This window comes from Mya arenaria, chromosome 17 (genome assembly GCF_026914265.1).
Source record: "Mya arenaria isolate MELC-2E11 chromosome 17, ASM2691426v1".
NCBI classification, from domain to species: Eukaryota; Metazoa; Mollusca; class Bivalvia; order Myida; family Myidae; genus Mya; species Mya arenaria.
In genome coordinates this window covers 52,296,238-52,310,503 of record NC_069138.1, presented here as the reverse complement: position 1 = coordinate 52,310,503, position 14,266 = coordinate 52,296,238, and the positions used below count along the sequence as shown (strand labels likewise).

General features: G+C 33.1%; 1 protein-coding gene across 1 annotated transcript; it reads left to right on the top strand.

Moving 5' to 3' along the window:
* The first annotated feature begins 2,333 nt into the window (after window positions 1-2,333).
* Window positions 2,334-12,919, top strand: LOC128223159 (uncharacterized). The gene is made up of 5 exons (XM_052932446.1): window positions 2,334-2,550; window positions 6,041-6,213; window positions 8,867-8,938; window positions 9,313-9,711; window positions 11,189-12,919. The coding sequence occupies exons 1-5, from the start codon at window positions 2,538-2,540 to the stop codon at window positions 11,435-11,437; spliced, it is 906 nt and encodes a 301-aa protein (XP_052788406.1). The 5' UTR covers window positions 2,334-2,537; the 3' UTR covers window positions 11,438-12,919.
* The last annotated feature ends 1,347 nt before the right edge of the window (window positions 12,920-14,266 follow it).

The window sequence follows — 14,266 nt, the reverse complement described above, 5'->3', positions numbered from 1 at the left end:
TTTTAGCTAGGTTGACATATTATCACCAAACTTCGTATAAAAGAAGAGTTTATTGAGACCCTTCTTTGTATTGCATCTTGGAACCCCAGGATTATGGTCACTGTTAAAAAATGGTTGGTACTGATGAACTTAAGAGAGGGTTGATATATTACGACCAAACGTAGTATAAAGGAATAGATTATTGATCTCATGGGATTGCGTTTGGCGTCTCTAGGGTCAATGTCAAGGTCACTATTACTAAAAATAGTAAAAACAGTTAAAACTGAATCCGACAATGAAGGCTGAAGTTCTCCTGCCAATCATTGAAAACCTGATTTCGTCGCATTCCGGCTTTTTTGTTTACTTTTTAATTTGTCTGTTTTATTACTTTGTACATTACCGAACTATTGTATTCATTTTTAAGACAAATCGGCGTATAGTCAAGCGCGCTGTCCTACGACAGCTCTGTTCGTAATGCAACTGTTAAGAGTACTAAGGAAATGAAACAATAGTGACGTATTTGTCTAAAGGTGTGTTTGTTTATTACTTTTGATCATATATATAATTTGCTGTACTTTGCTTTCTGTTCAAATGTGGTTTTCCAGTTTAAGTTTCATGAATTTTTATGCCTATTCAGAATACGAAATATAAATGTAAATTGTATCATACTATATTTACATGAATAGACTCTACAAAGGAACAGCATTATTTTAAATAAATTCTAAATGTCATAGTATTTGAACTTTGCTCACCGGACAGCAACATTTACTGAAACTTTTCTAGAACTGATAATGTTTCCATCATGCTGTTAGTTTGATATTGGTTGCCGCTACGGGTAAACGCTTGAATCAAATAAATGACAAACCAACACAGTATCAAAATATCAAAGATTTTTATGTAGGGAAATTGATTTCACTTGTAAACAGAATAAGATTTTGACAGCATGGCACAACAGCCGCAAATTGATAAGATATCGGAAACTACAGGGTCAATCCCAATGGGGTAAATAACAAACATAAACATAACCACAGATCTCGGTCAGTTAAGAAGTTTGTGGGTACCATAATTTTTTTAAAAATCCAATTTGCAGTGTTTGCTCTGCAATGCAAAATATATACACAAAACACTTTGGTAACATTAGCTCACGTGAGCTCAGTGCACAGATTGAATCTTATGTAACTGATTTGTTGATAAAGTTTTACTTTCTGTTTCGACGACTATTCTCTCTTCATAGGGATATGTAGACAGAGTACTATGGTATTTGGTATGAGTTCTTCTTTCGTTTAAACCAGGGAATATTTATAACGATTAAGAATGTATGTGAACACACTATTTAAGAGTGTTGTTTTTAATCCACTTATATAGACTCGCAATTGTGCATTAGAATTGTTTTGCAAGTTGGGTAATTTTTGATAAAGCGTACAATAAGGCACACTCTGGTTTAAACGTACAAATAGCCATATTCATATATAATAGAAAATGGTGAATAAGAGGTAAACAATGGATTACCGTTGAATACTTGCAGCACACTGAAAAATATATCCCTCTTGATTAAAGAAATAAGCTCACGTTTTGACGAAATGAACACTATCTGACCATTCAAAACAAGAAAGCAGCGCACATTATCCACGATCAACACTCATTCGGAATATTAAATGAAACTCCTTTTTACAGATCATCAATTTAATAATTCAATGCGCATCGTTAAGTAACCGAATTTGAATCTAATTTATTTGTTGAAATAGTTTTTCCTTTTTTGCCACGAAGTTTATGCTGATTCACATGAGGCTTACATTGTATTTGCTTGCATGTTTTATTTTGTTTTACATGTATTGATAAACGTACGGGTAAGCGGCGCTCATGTTTATCCTATCCAATTCTCTTACTTTCACGGTTTTCACGGATAATTTCAAGGCGCATATCCCGACATGTCCTTAAAAGGGACCAAACAAAGCCGAGATGTTTAAAAGAAGTATTACAACCGTACATGACTAACTTAAGGGTTTGGGCTTCTGGCGCAGTATATATCAAATTATATGTCCATGTGCTGTATAGTAAACTAGCATTATATACCTTGCAGGTAACCATTTGAATTGAATATTGGTCTATAATTTTAAACAATCGTCAGATTTCGGTCTAGCCATTCCGATTTATTTCCGATTATATAATCTTAATAAAACGTTATTGAAATGATTAAATATAAGTGGCTAAGAACGCTGCGTCTAGCTGGTTTAAAATAATTAAAAGAAAAGTACATGTACATGTACCCACTTTCCTATTGTACTATATTTAGTTATTGAGCGAATGCAACTGATAAGAAAAGAAAGATTTGTACCTGATCAGATGAGCTTCACGTCGCAATCTCTGAAAAAACTTTACGCCATAGGACATATTCTAAACCATTTATTTATTAAATGTTTAAAATCTTAATTTTTAGGGCATATATACCAATTAACATTTGAGTTTTACTACTGGGTAAACTGTTCGAGAAGGATTAGTACCGTCACATTCAATTGTTCTACTGAATAAGGAACCAGAAAGACAAATTACGCCGAACTATGCTTTCTCAAGGTAATTTTATACTTATACTGATTATTTAAATATTTTGTAAAACTCTTCAAGTTCAACTCTTGATGTTAACAATATGAGTTTTGATATACAATTGAAAATAGAAGTGTGGAAAGAACAAACGGAGTGCAATCAGTTTAATAAATAAATTTGCTTGTAGCTTCGTGTCATGGTTTAAATTAATTGGCAGTCCTGTGATTGCATTCGCTTACTTTATCTTGATTTTGAAGTTGTTGTATTTAGGTCCATCAGAGGACATTTCAATGTATTAGATGTTAAACAAAAGTTATCATTTAATCATAACACTGATAGCAATGTTGAGCTGTGAAGCCGGGTGAGTGCATGGAAGCATTTGAAACGGCATCAAATACTGATTACGAATACGAAAGACAAATGACTAAAGCCATACAGTGAAAGGGTTTACAGTGATTTAAGTTCTTTATTTTAAATGAAATAAGCAATGGCAAAATGTCTTCCTGGTAGTAATGTTTGCAGTAACCAACCGTATCATACGGCAGGGCCGGGAATCGAACAAGGCGCGCCTTCGTGAGAAGCGAGTGCGCTAACAATGGCGCTAACCGAACAAGCATCAGGAACGACAAGCAAGTCACTTGAATTCGCCATTATTGTATCAATAACAATGCCAAGCTGTATCAAGTGTGAAGGGGATCCTCGAAAACGTTTGTAATAGGCAATATTAATCGTTAAAACCTTTCAAAATGAGTAAATACCGAAAGGGTTGTTATGAAATAAAAGTTACAATCGCCATAAATCAAGCCATCGGCTTATCCTATTATATTTGCGACCTCCCACGTCCGAAATCATTTATGGGATAAAATGAGCATAGGAGCATTGGATTCAAATGGACGGGTCCGAATTCATCCGCCTTTAAATGGTAATAATTTAATAAAAAGATGAATGTAAAGCAAATAAAGTTGGACAAACATCGACTTTCCCATTCCAGTTTAACCTCAGGAGCGAGAGCGCGGAAAAATGCGTCCTTGATCTTATTATATTCAAGACACTCTGAACTTAAAAAACAGTGTTAATTAAATAAGAATTAGCAATATATTACCTATTAATACTGGATATAATACCGTCTGTTAAACATTTCAAAACCTAAGTAAAAATCAAGTATATAGAATGTAATAACAACAAAATTGTTGTCATTACATGTATGATATGAAGCGCATAAAACGCACGGAATGCAAGATAAAACATCACATATGTTTAACTCATGATTACAATTATTGGAAAAGCCCATCAACAGAGGGTAATTTCAAAAGATAACAGGACTGAACAAAGTGGTTTATTGTAAATCAGCATGATCACATAAACCAGTCAAAAGGAAGTAAAGCGGCTATCAACTAGTTTAAGCAAACACTAACGCTATGAACTGAGATAACAGTGTTGATTAATTATACCTGATAAGGTTTGAGATTGCTTGTTATTAAAATGAACTTCCTGATTGAGGCTAGGTTTGTGAAGGCAATCGATTTCTTGCATATGATTAAAACTATTTCATCGGCCTAGGAGTTGTGATTTTTCAAATTAGAACTGCCTCTGTATTGGTAAGCAAGCTTCTATACGGATGGTCTGGTATATGTGTCACTGTGGTGATAAAAATGCTAATTGAAGGAGATTTCAAATATATGTCAGGATTTTCCCAAGAGTTATACTGTTAACTAATATTAAAAACTAGCAAAATATGTTAGACAATTGCAATAACGAACTCCAATATGTTGCGAACTGCGAACAAATGTCAAAACATTTTATAATGACAGGCTTTCAATACAGTGCAGTTTCTATCGTAATAAATACTGCTTACCAATTAAGTTGAATGTCCAATTAAGCCACATAACTGCTAACTATCACAAATTTAAAGATGCATAACTCTCTAGATTATTGACTTCAAGTTGCCTCCCGTGGCATAAAGTGTATTATCAATTAATTGGCTTTACTTCAAAAATAAAGTATTGTATATAATTAATGGAATGTTAAGCATTTATTGATAGCAGTGTAAATGTTGTGAACCATAACTCTGCTGTTCACCTCTTGTTTCTCAGGAAGTATAACTGTATTTTACATACATCCCAAGATTACCCCCTTTGATACAAGGAAATCTTGTTGAATGGATTGAAGTTAATATCCATTTTACACCATAAAGGTTTGACCTTTTGTAAATAAATTGGTTATTGAAAATTGTTCAAAAATGATTTAAAAAAAGCAAATTTAATTACATAATACTACATTCAGATGTAAAAAGTAAAAACACTTTTGCAAATGAGCAGTTAAGATTGCATTGTAACATTCAAGCTTTAGTAATTTAAGTATTGCTCATTTTGTGGGCAGTTACTACTTAATGCCTTTATCAAACGTACCGAAATAATATTTATAGAGCCTTGAAACAGACGTTAAAATTCGGAAGTTCTCAATTCTGTTTATATTACATGCATAATTTATGTATGCTCAATGGTCCTTAAACCGCCACAATAACGTTTAATCAAGCCTGATATACATGTGTATTAAGAATAATAAATCCAACAATGACATTCATCAATTTGAAATAATTGGTATTTATGTGTCCGATGCACAATGATGTAATATTTTGATGCCTGGCGACTCTATATGGGTGGGGTACCATTAAGGATTTAATGTACAGAGGAAAATATGTTTATATTAAAGCGATGCAAACATCAACACGCTGATACGATCTTGAAACAGGGAAAACTTAGTCATTTTACTTTCGATTTCAGTTCAAATGAAGAACTAAAAATTAATCTGCAATAACATTTTGTGTTTCATTGTTTTCGGTTATTTATTTCACATATTATTATCAGTAAGCAAAACCCATTCAATTGATCTTAAAGTTACATGTGATCATCAGGCATCAAAATTGAACATCATTATCCAAGAATGAAATGACAGCCTTATTTGTACATCCAATAAATTAAGTAAGTACATTCAAAACATGAACTTATATACAATTACTTGTTTTAAGACATCAGCACTTTTTTATATAAATTGTCAAAATTAATGATATATTATGTTAAAGAAACTGACGATTCTATTGTAAAGATTTTCAAAGTCGAATGTTTAGCCAGTACGTGCCATGACCGAGTATTTTCATTCGGTCAGGAAATCAAAATATAGAACATTATAAAACAGGATTGACTATTGCTCACTTTCGATGTCCTAACGTTCGAGTAAGTTCATATTTGGTGATTTGGTCGGCGCACCACAAACAAACAATATCTTACACAATCTTATTTAGAATTCAAACTGACCATAAATACTTAAAACAACATAGTAGTTCTTAACTTATTTATGCAGTTAGAGTGTCACCTAAAGAATAATGAGAATTTTGGAGGTTTTTTTTTTATTTCTAAAAATGCAACTGATTTTGTTTTAAATCAAGTGAATTATTAACACTGACAAATAGATTAAAACGAATGTTAACATTCTAAATACGACTGTCTCTTTAATATTTCAGTTGCAGGAAGTGCACAGAGCACGAGATCCGCTGAACGTACCAAGAGATGTATCCGTATCACAGCATGGGCCACACGAATTCTAGCTTTCCTCAGCATCGTGTTTTGTATTGTGGCGTTTGTGACAACAGGAGGATTGCAGTTTGGAATTTGCATGATAATCACAGCTATCCTTGTAAGTAGTACGCAGAGGTCAAATACAGAGTAAACGTTTAATTGTACTCTTAATGACAAAATAAATTGTATTATATTATAGTTCTCATAATTTTCATACAGAAAGCAATATTCTATGAATGGGTTGTATCCAATATCAGGTACTCTTTTCTTGATATCTGGCGATTTATAATAAAAAAATGAATACATGTTTTGATTTTTTTTTTTTTTTAAAGACTCACTTTTTTTCAGCGAAACACGACGTTTTAGACGAATTAAATATAAAAAAAAACAACGTAAAACAAGAGAAATAAAAATATATGTCCGTGAACGCTTTCACAAGACGCACTTGAGGTTGAAATATCGTATCGGTGAACGAAGAATTGATGAAAATATCGGTTATATAGCTGGAGCGCAAAACAGACGTCTCAAAATTAACGTACTTTGAAGACTCGTAGTTTCAAAACTGATCCGAACATTGGACAAGTAAAAGCATTGCATAACTTGGCATATGCTCTTCCATTCGTATACCAATTTTCAGACATTAAGTGTTTCTATATATATATATGTATGCGTTGCTTTTTTTAGGAACAATACATGTTCTGGAAACTAATTATTTCTTACACTACCGTGATGTTATTGTTCGGTATATTGCAATTTATTTTGAAATTTGGTAAGTGGAATGTAGCCTTTTCCCTTATAACCGCGTTTTTCGATCGTTACAATTATCAAAACACCGGCTAGCCTCAGTCATTCAGCCGCTCTGATCAGAGTCAATGACGTCAACATGGATCGCAATGAACGATATAGACCCGGATGCAACGTCTAAATGATCGAGACTAAATACCGGCTACATGAAAACAAGTTCACTTCCTGATTCTTGAAAATATGTGAACAAATGACATTTCTACCACCATTTAAATTAAATTGATTAAATTTTGGACAAATGTGTATGTTTTAATTTGGCTCCCGCTAAAAGTTAACGTATACCATTCACACAAAAACATAAAACAAGCCGAATTGTGTATATCTTATAAATATAAGACAAAAAGGAAAACAATGTGTCAGACTGTGTGATTGAAAAATGTATTAATCTCACTTTGTGTTGTATATAAATGTTTGTAGATTTTTTAAGATGTATATGTGTATATTTAAACTATAAATGGATATCATTCAAATGTTAAATACTTATGCTGATTGTTTTTGTCTATGAAAGAAATATTGCATATTGTTTTATTTTCTTGGAATATTTTTGCTATAAATGAAAGTTGACACAATCAGTATTTGCAGTACAAAAGAAAAAAATTGTCCAAAGGAAAAGCTAAAAAAACCTTGGTTAATAGATTTTGATATGTCATTGAGCAGGCAGGTGGCTGTGACCATTGGTGCTTGTGGTCAGACTTTAGCTTAGCCATGCAAAGGGTATTTTTAAAAAATATTTTCAAAAATGTTAAAAAAGTGGAAAACTGTGGTTTTGTGCTCTCTTATTTATTAAATAGTTAACAGAAATACATTTGTACTTGTTTAAGTCGGTCAATAGCTATTCATAGCTAATGTTTTCTCTGTTATGTCATACCGACTGAAAATAAAATTTGATTTGATTTGATTTGAGAATAATCTTGTAATGTTATCATTCATTCACTGGATGTTATCTTTGTACTGTTTACAACATCATTGTTTAGTAATTAATTGAAAGAATGTGAGAAAAAGTGAATTAAATTACTGTATATTTGTTCGCTCTTCGCTCGCTCCTCTATTTGGCTAAATGCAAAATAATTATTTTTATTATTATTTCGCTCGCTCGTATCATATTTTTTTTTGAATAAATCCGATGAACAACTTATCAATTTGGGGAGGATTCAAATGGAAATTTACTGGTGGTTTAAACCAGTTTGTGTGCACAATCTCATTATCATCCAAACAATCCTGTATAATAAAATCACTTAAATGGTTGAACGTCATCAAATTTCCAGGTGTTTCTTACAACATTGCCCTTCTAGTTATTGCCATTTTCTCGTTTAAAATAGTAATTCTTTAATGTTCTATTCATATATAAAAAAAACTAGGTGTGTTTATCAAGGATTCTTAGGTACAGCCTTGAAACGTCATTAAAATGAAAATTTACTGGGGGTTTAAACCAGTTTGCGTGCACAACCTCACTCTTGTCCCAACAATCATTAATATAGTAAAAAAGTAAAAGGTAAATCTTTCAAAGTATGCATTTACTTATTTTCAGTTGTTTGCTGCTTAGCAAAAGTGTTTTCGATAAGAGGAGTCAATTTCTTTGTAACTGAGTAACTAAGTACGAGCGAAACCTGTTTAGTAGCACAAAAAATGGAATTAACTATAAATAGTATTTTATACAGTTTTTTTTTATGCATTTTAGGTAACCAGACTAATGATGGAATGTTTTTATGATCATTATCCAACACTTAAAAAAATGATATACAAAAATATACACGGACATGCCCAGTAGTCATAAATTTAAATAAAATATAGAGAGGCACAAATCAAAGACCAAAACGACAATGATCTAGAGATATAAACATATATAAAGCACACACAAAAATAAAAACCTAACCCAAACCTAACCCAAACCACTTGGTTTCTCTAGATATTTCAGCAGACAACTATCAAGTCACACATGTGTTCATGTATTTATTACTCGCTTTCAGAGTGTTATGAGCCCGTTAAACTTCAGTTGTTGCTGCTACTCGGATTGTTCAAGAAACACAAAGCCTGAGAAAGTATGTAACGTTTTGTAAGAAATCGTTGTTTGTATACATATTAAAGGATTTAATGTTTTAGTATTGCGGTAAATGGGTGTAATAGAGCGCTTGGCTAGGATTGTGTTAGTGATATCCGTAGAATCTAACGACTTAATATGAGCATACATAGATGATCAGAATATCTTAATCATTCAAAGTTTATATTTACACTAATTCTTTGACCATTTTCCTACAATAATCCAACAAAAATACTGAGATTTTCCAAGATATTTGGACGTATTGTATTTATTGTTTTCTGTTTGAACATGGATAATTTGAAAATACGTGCATATAAGGAAGTGCATTAGGAGTTCAAATATATGTGTATAAGCTACATCTGTCATCTTTTTCAGGTAATTGGACATTGCAGTGTCTATGTTTGGATGTTCATAAGCAACATGTTCTACATTATACTATTTGGTAATAGCTGGTACTTTTGGTCAACCTCGAGAGAAATCTACGTTGATTACAGGGATGAATATTATTATGACGAATATTCATCACAATATCGCTCAAACTACTCCGATTCCTACCCGAACCACAACATAGCTTTATTGGACACACTATTTGCATTTACGCTGATCATCACGTTCTTCCTTTCGATGTTGAACCTTTACTCGTTTTGTCTAGTCTACATATACGGTTGTTGCTTCATGAAGGAAGTCGATATGTATCACTCTGAGCAAGGGGTTGAGACGGCAGTCGTGATGAATCAACAGATAACTACTGTTGGGGGAGGTCTTCCGGTTAACGTAAGTTCGTGATTTTAATCTTTTTTTAAAAATAAGGACCTTTTGTTTTAAACAATATATTTTAGTCAAATATTTTGCAACAAATCCTGGTTATTAGATTGGGATTCGTCGTCGGTCGGGCGGGAGGTCGTAAGTTTAAATAAGTGTAGCTTGTAATTTATTTTGTGTTGTATTTGGTTAAAGTCACTCAACATACAAATATGATCTCCGCTCAATAATGCGATTTTCTAAGACTTTTTAAAAAAATTGAAATTAGGTGTATAGCGAGCCAATTTGAAGAGCATGAAATTACCTATTAAGGTCATTGAGATCTAGATCAAGGTCAATGTTACTAAAATATCGAAAAAGTGTTTTCACTCAAACACTGAACTAGAACATAATTATAGTAAGAGAGTATCTTTTGCAGGCTGCTAATTTGAAGAGATACCTTTGGATTGCTCTTGGGGTCTATCAGTCAAGTTTGATATCAATTTTGCAATAGAGAGAAAATTAATAATGCTAAGCTTTATACCTTTGAATATTGTCGATGTATAGTGACCTAATATGTTGTGCAGGAAGCCGGTGAAGTTGTACCTTGGGATTGCTTTAGTTTTTTTGTAGGATCAAGGTCAAGATCGCTGTTTCTACAATAAAACACTATGTTATCTTATTAATTATTTAGATGCAATTTTTTTTTTGTACAAATGACACTTGCATAAGAAACTAAGGTAAATACGTCCTTAGGGGTTGTTTTTAATGCTTTTGGAATTAAGGTCACTGTTACTTAAAATTAGAAAGATTGTTTTTATCAATCCATTTAGTTGTTTTTTATTGATAGTGTGCACTCTGTTATGTATGAAGCTTATGTGAAAACATATCTTTCGATTCGTTTTGTTGTCAGTAGCGTCAAGGCCTCTGTTTTTTCAAATGATAGAAAAAAATGTTTCAGTTCATAATACTGATAAAAACACGGTTTGTCACAAATAAAAACGTATTTTGGGATTGCATTTGGGGTTATGAATTGAAGTACATATGATGCTGAGGCAAAAATATACCTTTGAAGGGTTAAGGAGACATTGCGGTCAATGAAGCTATAACTAACAAGAAACAAAACAGTTCTGCCCAAAAGCTTGATAACAAAAATGTTAATATGCCAATATCCTGATTGAAGTAAAACTTGGTGCCGACGCATTGAGACGTTTCTTATAACTTTCTTATAGTATTTCTTTATCGCAAAAATAATATCACTTTGATACGTTTGCTGAAACGCACTACTTAAAAGTCAAAGTCACATATTAAGCAGATTCGTCAATTACTATGAACATAACGTTCAATATAGCTTTTTGCATATATGTGTGACTTTTATCTTGAATTACATACTTTTGGTACTAAATATTACAAAATGCACAACGAGAATATAGTACAAATAAAAACATATGGTGGCATGTAAGGTTCATATAACTGTTTGCAGAGAATTCTAATCAGTTAAGTTTTGCAGGGTTTGATGTTCACAAATGCTGCAGTAGGTGGTCAGCAACCGTTTACCAGCCCTGGATCACAGTACCCTCAATACCAGCCGAACACTTCCGGACCGTATTGCATGTATTCCCCTCCCCAGCAAGCTATTGGTGTTACAAGTGACTCGGTGGGTGTGACCTTTACATCGACAATGGCGACAACGAGTGGAAAGCCTGTCAGCCCTCCGCCATACGCTGAAGCCAATTTGAATGTTAAACAATTGCTCTGATCGAATTAAAACCATAGCTTCTAGCGATAACTCATCATCGCATAAGCCAATTACAATGATAGAACTTAAAAAAAAACAACAACAAACAAATCTGATCCTTATGTCGCAACCAATGTGATGTCAAATTTATAGATCTGTATTATTTCATAATATTCGTGTATACGTGACTTATTTGTGAAATGTATTAATATATGTCCAAAACATATAAGTCAACCGATATGTTGAATAGTTCTCTAAGAATACAAGTAGCGATGTTTTGTTATTTTCAAAGCTTTATAGAGCTTAAGTTGCATTCTGACTTTACGCTTCAAAAATAGCATTTTCCGATGTATATATTTTAAAATGACATGAAAACACATTAATAGTAACATGGCCACACGGTTTAAAAGTAACAAGCGAACACATTGTTTATATACACCTGTATCTTTCACCGATTTTCCTTTTCTATTCATGTATGAAGTATAAACTATATTCAGAATATATTAAGCAGATAAGTTTTATTTGTAAAGTTTCCTTTTTTAATATTGTTTTTGCTGTTCTCAGGCTCTATTTTTAAAGTAGTTTCTGCATGTTCCCCAATTAGGGATACCGAAGATATATTTGCTTGATATAAAAGGTCAACGATGTCAAGAATGTATACTATTATTTTTATCCTTAACTTATACTCTTGAAAGAATAACCGGTTTACAGTGGTATGTAACCTGGCGGAACCATGTGGACTGGCCGTACAGCGTGGTAAATAATTTGGTGTTCTCATTGTAAACAGTGTTCTAATTCATTTTACCTTTGTATATTTGTCTGCATGAATATAATAACAAACGTTTTTTTTGTATATGGTTTTCCAATATGTAATCTCTTTTAAAACTTTATGCTCTATTTTCCAGGTCACCCGTTCATTGTTATGGTTTGTTATGTTATTTATGTTTGTTATTCATCTCTCAAAGTAGCTCATGTTTTTTGTTAGCATATGCCCGGCTTTAAATAAAGATTATCGTATCTTGTATCTTGCAACAAAAAATACATGCCACAGAAACAAACACAGAGACCCTTAACGTCACAAGACAGTGAAGCGTTTGTTTTCTTTGAGTAGTCGAATCTTATTTTATTAATTGATATAATTTTACTTTCTTGCAACAAAGTTCATGTTGATTCAAAAGGGGGTCATATTACATTTGTTTGCATTTACTGATGGCATAAAGTTATAAACTGATATGGCAGGTAAGGCGGACTTCTATCAATCGAGTGGGCAGATTAAACTTCTAGTTTGATAATGTTTGTTTTCACCTAACACGGATTTCCATTGTTAATTTCAAGGCAGTCATACTGAAATATCCGTATAATGATATTTTGTAGGGATGCAAACGAATATTCTAATATTCGAACATTCGATCAAACGTTTGGTATTCGAATGCCAAAATCAGTATTCGAATATTCGTAAAATAAGTTCAATAAAGAGAATAAAAAAGCTTTTGCCTAAAACACTGTTGGTGTTTATAAAGTTCGTTTGTCTTGTTTTACAACGATTGGCCCCAACGACAGAGGTGTGAATGTGATGACAATACACTAAACACGCGGCAGGTAATTTAGGGACATATCGTCGGGTACTATAGGAAGTCCCCCTCCTTTAACAATAACTGGCTAGTAATCGACTTTAACACAAATGTGTTGTCTTTGATTCAAATTAAACTGTGCAACATAGCTCAAATCGCCGTGATGATATGAATGTCATGTGCAACAATAATGTTGTTACATATCTGTGCTTTAAACTGTTTCGATACAATGTTCGTGCTTTGAAATGTAAATGTATAGTATCGCATTTTAGGATTTATTTTCTCTATTGGTGTACAATAGATGAGTCAAATCCACATATGTTTTCGTTTTATTATTTTACTAGAACGAGGCTGCTAGTCCTACGGAAAGATCCTCCATTTGCGCAAAACGCTGTTTGTATAGGAATCCATCTAATTTCACATTGTTTACAAATATAAAGGCAGCGGAATTAAAATTATTCGATTTTGTAGTTTGTCTGTTTATAATGTATTGCTTTTTTCCTGAAAATGATGATTTTTCAAAGGCTCATTTGGGGAAAATCAGGGTCCAATGCGCGTACTGGCTACGACAAAGTAGGGTAAAAATGCACAGGCTATTACTTTAGCGAATAATAATAGAAGTTTACTTTCCCTTTAAATATGTATATCGGTAATTGAATATTCAAATTCAAATCAAAAATAAATCAAAATAATATTCGAATATTCGGTCATTCTTTCGATCGAATATTCGAATATTATTTTTATTTGTCTGTAAGGTGATTGTTGTCTTGGTAACTTTTGTTTCCCTCTTTCAGTTTTGGTTCGGCCTTTATCGTTGTGGCCTTAAACAGTGTCTTAGTTTAATGTTGCGCTACTGGGTCATTTCATGTGTATTGTATTGTTTTATTAGGTATAGTTTATACAAATATTGATATTACCGTCCCGTGGTCTAGTGGTAAAGGCGTCCGCCTATGGAACGGGAGGTCGTGGGTTCGATCCCTGGCTGCGTCATACCAAAATACGTTAAAAGTTGGTACATGTAGTTCCCTTGCCTGACGCTCGGCATTTAAAGGGTAGTGCTTTGAAAAGTGGTGTACTCAGTACTGGTTTAACCCAGGAAAGTTGTACCCCGTGTATCGATGATAACGCCGAGCACGTATAAAAACAAAGGGGTCTCTTCGAAAAAGAGCTAGGGTATCGCACCAGGACTTCTTTGTATCCCACCACTGTTTCTTCCGCGTGTTGTCCAATCAGCAAAAACAGAGGACCCCGCATGAAATATGGGCTTGCACTTTCTTGG

Coding starts and splice junctions, on each gene's coding strand:
- LOC128223159 (XM_052932446.1), top strand. Junction 6,214..8,866: donor TGATAATCACAGCTATCCTT/GTAAGTAGTACG, acceptor ACTCGCTTTCAG/AGTGTTATGAGCCCGTTAAA. Junction 8,939..9,312: donor GAAACACAAAGCCTGAGAAA/GTATGTAACGTT, acceptor CATCTTTTTCAG/GTAATTGGACATTGCAGTGT.